The 6608-nt window shown below is 57.7% G+C and overlaps 1 protein-coding gene across 1 annotated transcript; it reads right to left on the reverse strand.

Moving 5' to 3' along the window:
- Positions 1-609: 609 nt before the first annotated feature.
- On the reverse strand, positions 610-4188 carry PRR35 (proline rich 35). Its single transcript, XM_059862049.1, has 2 exons — positions 2570-4188; positions 610-1540 (listed from the first exon to the last, which is right to left on the reverse strand). Exons 1-2 carry the CDS (start codon positions 4186-4188, stop codon positions 610-612), a joined length of 2550 nt encoding a protein of 849 aa, XP_059718032.1.
- Positions 4189-6608: the final 2420 nt, after the last annotated feature.

The raw sequence follows: 6608 nt of genomic DNA on the forward strand, positions 1-6608 counted from the left end.
GACTGGCAGGATGTTCTTGTCTCCACAGAGCAGAAAACTCTTGGCCTCTGGGGCAATCCAGCTGGCCATCTGGTTCCTGGCCGTGATCCTCCAGCCTCTGTGAGACAAAGCCGCTGTGTCTTTGCTCTGTACAAGGTGACAGCCATGGTCTGTTTGAGCACAACCTGGACCAAGGCTTGGCCCTCTGTAGTCCCTCCCCTGTCTACAGATTGTGGGAACTGGATTGCAAATGTCCCTGAGCGTCCCTGATGAGAGGGCTGGGTGAGCCTTTTGATGAAATCTTGGTGCTTTTGTCAGTTTTCTCTTGGTGTTTTTAGCAGTTTTGTCTTGGTGCCTGCCCCTTTCTAAGGGACTTTCAGGTCTGGGGTGCTGAGGCTGGGAGCATGCAGAGCCCAGCAGCACTGTCTGTGACACATTGGGGAGCACAGGGACTGGATTTTTAAACCTGGTGGATTCAGCTGGGGGAGCTGCTGGAACCCCAACGTGGTCCCAGCCAGGCAATGGTGGAGCTTTCATCCATGGCTAAGAGGAGGAGTGGAGAGGTGGGACACTGGGAAGGTGAAGCATGAGGTGGTCAGTGAGATCCAGGAGCTTTTGATCGAGGTGAACTTAGGGGTCAGCATGCAGAGGGCTGTGGACACACAGGCCGTCAGTGTCGCCGGGGAGGCCGCAGGACAGGGAGCGCTGCATGGCCCGGCAGCCCAGGGGCCCGTCCTCGGCGCCGGCCGGGAGCTGCGGGCCCTGCGTGCTGCCGGACCTGCCGTCAGAGCAGAGCAGGACGCTGGAGTCTGCCTCGCACTTGGTGGGCCGGCTGTAGTAGGGCTCCATGACGTGGCGCAGCTCCAGGGGCACGGGGAGGGGCAGCACCTCGGCCTTGATCACGGCACCCAGGGGCGCCTCGGAGGAGGCCGCCCGCAGGCTCTCGGAGCGGCTCATCTTGATCAGCAGGTCAATGGTTTTGTTCTCGGCCTCGAGGAGGCAATTGGGCAGCCCCTCCCCATCTCCAGCCTCCCTGGGGACCGGACATTCGCTGAGGGGCCCTTGGTCTTTGCCGTGCAGCTTCTCGCTTCCCAGGCTCACGCTGCAGGGCTCCTTCTTGGCCTGCTGGACCTTCTCCAGACCTTCAGAGGATCTCTTCACCGACAGGTCCAGCGGTCCCTCGTGCTGTTTAGTGGCTTTCTCCAGTGCCTGGTGGATGTGGTAGAGCTCTCTTCGGATTTTGACCAGCTGGTCCCTCAGCTCTTTTTGCCCGGGGGTGTCCTCCTTTGCCAGATCAGATAGTTTCTTCTCCACCTCTTGGTACTCCTCCAAGGTTTTAGACAGGTCCCCAATAAGCACGGTTGTGGCCTCAGGGCCTGTCATGGCAGAAGTCTCTTGAGGTTGGCTCTGCTTGCAGAGGCCGTGGTCCAGGGCAGCACCCACAGAGGGAAGGACTTCAGTGTCATTGCCCCTCTCTGGTTCCTCAGGCTGGCCTGTGAGGACATCCGAGTGCCAGTGGTCCAGGGCCTTGGGGATGTGGCCAGGGTTGGCCCTTGGACCACTGCAGAGAAAAAGTGGATACAATCAGTAGGGGAAAAGACAGGAAAATCCTCGCGCTTATGTCCAGGGCCAGCATTACCAGATTAGCCAGGTTTCCTCCTCTGGCTGCTGCCAGCGTGAGACCCTTCCAGGAAGGGCTTTGGTCAGAGCAGGCAGAGCCCTGGCTGGACCTGCTCCTGGTGCTGTTCTCCCAGAGGAAGGTGGATCCTGACACACACTATTTCATGGCACTGACAAAGGGAGAGGCCAGCCTGGGGAGATGGTGCTGATCCCACCCCAGCTAGCCCAGCCTGGATTCCCCTCTTCTTGGAGCACTGGAGAATGTTGATGGAAATGACTGTCCCCCAGTCCTGAAGGCCCAAGTGCAGGGAATCTGTCCAGCCAGCCTGAGGGCATGGAAAGGGCATGTGGAGATAGAAAACTGCAGAGGTCTTCTCCACAGAAAGCTCCTCTGGGTGTCAAAGCTGTGGCTTTACTGTGAGATTTTTCTTGGAGCCACAGCTGCACTTGCACAACCAGGGGAGGAACTGAAATTCTGATTAAAGGAGCAGTGCACATTTCTAGCCCCGGGTAAAAGGAAATGTTTGGGAACGTGACCCTCCTTCTGGGCTTTGAAACCAAGAGGTAAATCAAAGGAATGCAAATGTGTATATTTAAAAATAGACAGCGATTGCTCTAGCAAACCTGGGATATCTGGGAAGGCAAGAGGGGCTTTCCTGGTGCCTGGGGAGCACAGGTCCACCCCACATAGACACCACATCACCTCTGGCTCCATATAGATCAGGGGAAGGCAAGGGATGGCAAGTGTGACATAGCTCATGTGCTTGGCTGTGCTTGGGGGCTTTGGAGGCCCTGGAGGGCAGGAAGCTCTGCTTGGGTGGGCACTGGTGTGGGCCACCAGCCTGAAGAGTGCTCAGCTTCCTGGGACTCATCCCATGGATTAGTGGGGGGAACAGAGAAACAACGGACATGGAGATAAACAATAACAACCTGAGGTGAGGAGGAGGCAGAGAGATCTCAGGCACCTTACCTGCTCTGGTAGCTAAACTTCCCAGGCATCATCCTTTCGGGTCCTATCAAATCCAGCCCATTGGCAGGGAACTTCCTCTTCAGCGGGTTTCTTGGAGGGCTGCTGCTCTCCAGACAGGTCACCATGGGCAACTCTGTCTTCCTGACACTGCTGTGAGTGAAAGCACCATCCTTCATCCCCACCATGGTTTGGTAGATGTCAGTGGCTGACTTCTTGCGTAGGTTGCTGAGGCCCAAAGCTGGGTTGCTCTCCTCCTGGGATGGCCATTTCTCTTCTTCTTCCTGCCCCACCATGGCAGAGTGGCTGATCTCAGAGCCTGGCTCCTCCCGGACACCTTTGGCCCAAGGAAAACTTGTCTTCATCACGGGAACTTTCAGCAGCCCAGGTTTGTTTGGCTCACTGGAAGGTTTGTTTTGGGGTGGCGTGGGCATGACCGAGCCCACCAGCTGCTGGGGGTCTGGCTTGCTGGAAGACATCTTGCTGTCCGTGGAGCTGAAGGTGTGCTCGAAGAGCAGGGGGTAGTAGAAGCGGGGGAGGAAGGCTGAGCGCTCGGGGCTCTGCAGAGGCTGGAAGTGAGAGGCATGGGGGTGCATCAGCTGGGCTGTGGAGGCCAGGAAGGGCAGCTGAGCCAAGTGAGGGTGTGTTGTCGTGCTGTTGGCCATGGCGGGGCTCAGGTAGGAGAAGAGACTGGGGTTCAAAGGGTAGTTAATACCCAGCAGTGAGAGGTTCAGGCCCTGAGGTTCGTGGTAGTCACTGTAGGCTGGAGGGGGGTAGCACGGGATAATGTTGCTGTCGGTACAAGGTGGGGAGACCTCAGGTGTGTTCCTCCTTTGCCCATTTGCCACCAGTTTCCACTGCTCCATCAAGATCCCACCGCTGGCCAGGCATTTCTTTGGCACTTTGCAATGCTTTGGCTTTGCATCAAGGTCAGGGGAGGCCATTTCCCTGCTCTTCATGACATGGTTCTTGAGGGAGAAGACATCTGTGATGATGAAGTCAGGCTCCACCTCCTTGCAAGGCTTGTTGTCCCTCTTGTTCTTGAAGCCAAATACCAAAGTGTTCACTTCTGGTTCAGCTGGGTCACCTTGGCAACCTGGCTCTTCGTTTCTCTCTTTCTTCTCCCCCGCATCCATCTCCCTCAGCAGGCCAGCAACATCCTCCTCCTCCTCCTGGAACTGGCCGCCTTCCTCACCACCCCCTTCAGCAGGCAGGATCTCCACCCCTGCCATCGGCTTCTCCTCGTGGCCATCCCTGCTGGGGACCTGCTTGGCCCGGGCGGAGGCTCCTGGGGTGGCCGCGGGGTTGCAGGTGTCCTGCTCGTCCCGCCGCCCACGCAGGCGGGAGCTCTCCGTGTGCAGCAGCCGCAGCTCCGGGTGGAGCAGGTTGCCCTTTTTGTAGGGCCAGTCAGACTCGATGAGGAGGGACAGGGAGTTCTTGCACAGGCTGTACTTCATGTGGTTGTAGAGGTGGGACTTCTCCATGCAGGTGAAGGGACACTGGAAGCATTTGTAATTGTAGGGTTTGCCCCATGGCCTAGGGATGTAGTGAGGCTTCTTCGGCTTCCTCTCCTTGTGCTTGTAGACTGAGGTCAGCTTGCAGCCCCCATCGTCCTTGGACATGGTGGAAGCTGCCTGGAGATGGCTCCTGGTGGGAATGGAGGGGCACGGCGGGTGAATCTTCCCACGCCTCTCTGGGAAGCACAGTGTGTCCTGGAAGAGGGACAGCATGGAGGTGGTGAGCTGCGCCTGCAGCTCCCAGGGAGATGGCTCTGCTCTGTGGGCACCTGCTGGCCCCAGACAGTGGAGCCCCAGATAGGGGAGCTTCTGGGAGCTCAGCCTGGAGATCCCGGGTTTGAGATTTAAACCCAGGCTGGATGGAATTTTTGATGGAATTTTTGCCTAAACCCTGCAGGTATGCCTGTTTACACTGATCCCATTATCAACCCTCTTCTCTGAAACCACCCCAGAGGAAAAGGAAAACAAACACTATTAAAGGCGTTGGAGCTAAACCACCTCAAACTGACATTGAGGTGCCCAGGTGACCTGCCTGGCCAGCCAGAGCCTCTCTGGGGCAGCCCCAGCCCAGCTCAGGGACCATTTCCCTGCTGAGGGCAGGGGATAAAAGAGAAAACAGTCAGCAGCCCCAATACCGTGCTGGTCATGGATTCATTTGGCTTTGCCATATCCTGGGGTGTGGCAGTGCCAGAGCCTCCAAAGCTCTGGCACCAAAACTGCTGCAGAGCTGGGCTAAATTTGATACCTGCAACCCTGCATGTGAATGTGTGATCCAGGAGCAAAGAAGGCAGTGGGATTGATGGACTGGATGGGAGAGGCTGCAGACTGACTGCCTGAAACCTGGTGTTACTGCTGGAAAAGCAGTGCAGCCTCCCTGGCCCCGCGGGACTGACACTGTCCTGGGACAGAACAGGGATAACCTGGCCTGGAAAACCAGTCCAGGCTAAACTACACCTCTCCCACTTCCAGGTGGTGCCAAGATCAATATGTTCGGCCAGTATCCCCAACAGGACACTGACACTGGGCTGCCCCCTCTGTGCTTCCCACCACAATCTCCCTGGGGACAGCAGTGTCATGCCTGTCCCACAGCCTGACCCCCACCAGCTCTGAGAGGGGCAGGAGGCACAGCTCCCCCAGTCCTCATCTCACAGAGGAGTCAGACTGCAGAGGCACCAGTCATGAAACTGGGCTCCTTCACAGATGGCCAAGCAGTCACGGGGCACCCAACGCTGATGCAAATGCCTGTGTCACCCCTCCAAATGCTGCTTTGCTCTGGAGGGACTCGCCAGCTTCTCCTGGGTGAGCAGAGAATTTGAGGGTTCATTCTGTGTGTCTGGGGCTCATTTCTCAGGGGCCACACCCTTCCCCCATGTACCAGGTCCCAGGGTAGAGCTCTGCCCCAGAGACCCTGCAGCCAGACTGGTGTGGGAATGCAGCACCCAGAAAGGAAAAGGCCAGAAGCAGCTCCAGATTGGCACCAATGTGGCAGCTGGAGCCATTTGGGGAAAAAATCTGCTCCCTGGCTTCTGGGAAGAAGGAGACAAGATTTGGAGGGTGGGAAGGGAAACAGCGTGTGTCTCTGCAACTTTTGGCAGCTGGGACAGGGAGTTGCCTGGGGCCAGGCCCAGGCAGTGGCTCAAGAACCTGGCAGCCCCTGCAACAGACCCTGCTCCCCAGCAGCCTGGAGTGTGCCTAGCCATAGCCCACATCCTTCTGCACATGGTTTGGGGCTTCCCTGTGGGGCTGGGGGGACCATTGCAGCTCCCAGGGCAAGGGGATGAAAGAAAGAACAGCAATGCCAAGGGGCTGAGATCAGAGTGGGATGGGCAGGGAAGGAGTCCTGCAGCAGCACCACACCAGAGGATGGATTGGCCCCATCAGAGTGCCTATGGCTGGATGGCATTCCTGGTGCTCCCCTTGGTGAGCCCACACCTTGGGGCTGGCCCTGCAACCCCACAACCCTGTGCTTTTTTCCCTAATCATCTTGCTCCAGGTACACAGGGATGCTCTGGCTGCAGCCTGCAATACCAGTGGTCCTGGGGGGGACAGTCCTGTGGGGACAGTCCCATCAGCCCCATGCCCGGGCAGTGGCTGTGCTGGGCTGAAGGATGCTCCCAGGCTCTGGTACCCACTCTCCTCACCAGGGGCACCTAGGGGCCTCCCCTTCCCCTGGGAGCATGTTTGTGTGATAGAATTACCTCCACAGAACCCTTTGCAATTTCTTTCTGAGGTTTGACATCCAACAGTGGGCTATCTCCCACCTGCCATGGAATGAGCCACACTGTGGCTTTCCCAGGGGCAGGCTGAGCTGCAGGCAGGGCTGGGGGACAACCCCTGCATGCCCACATTGTGGGCTGAGTTGGTACTCGACCCTGCCACTAAGATCTGCTCATGCAGAAAATAAGCAAAAACGTCCCCTTGTAATGAACCCACATCCCTTGGGCTGCAGGGGGGAGCCCTGGGGGTGCAGCCCTGACCTGCAGCAGCCCAGGCTGGTTTCTCCCACCACAGGGCAGAGCTTGGGG

Source organism: Haemorhous mexicanus, chromosome 17 (assembly GCF_027477595.1).
Source record: "Haemorhous mexicanus isolate bHaeMex1 chromosome 17, bHaeMex1.pri, whole genome shotgun sequence".
NCBI classification, from domain to species: domain Eukaryota; kingdom Metazoa; phylum Chordata; class Aves; order Passeriformes; family Fringillidae; genus Haemorhous; species Haemorhous mexicanus.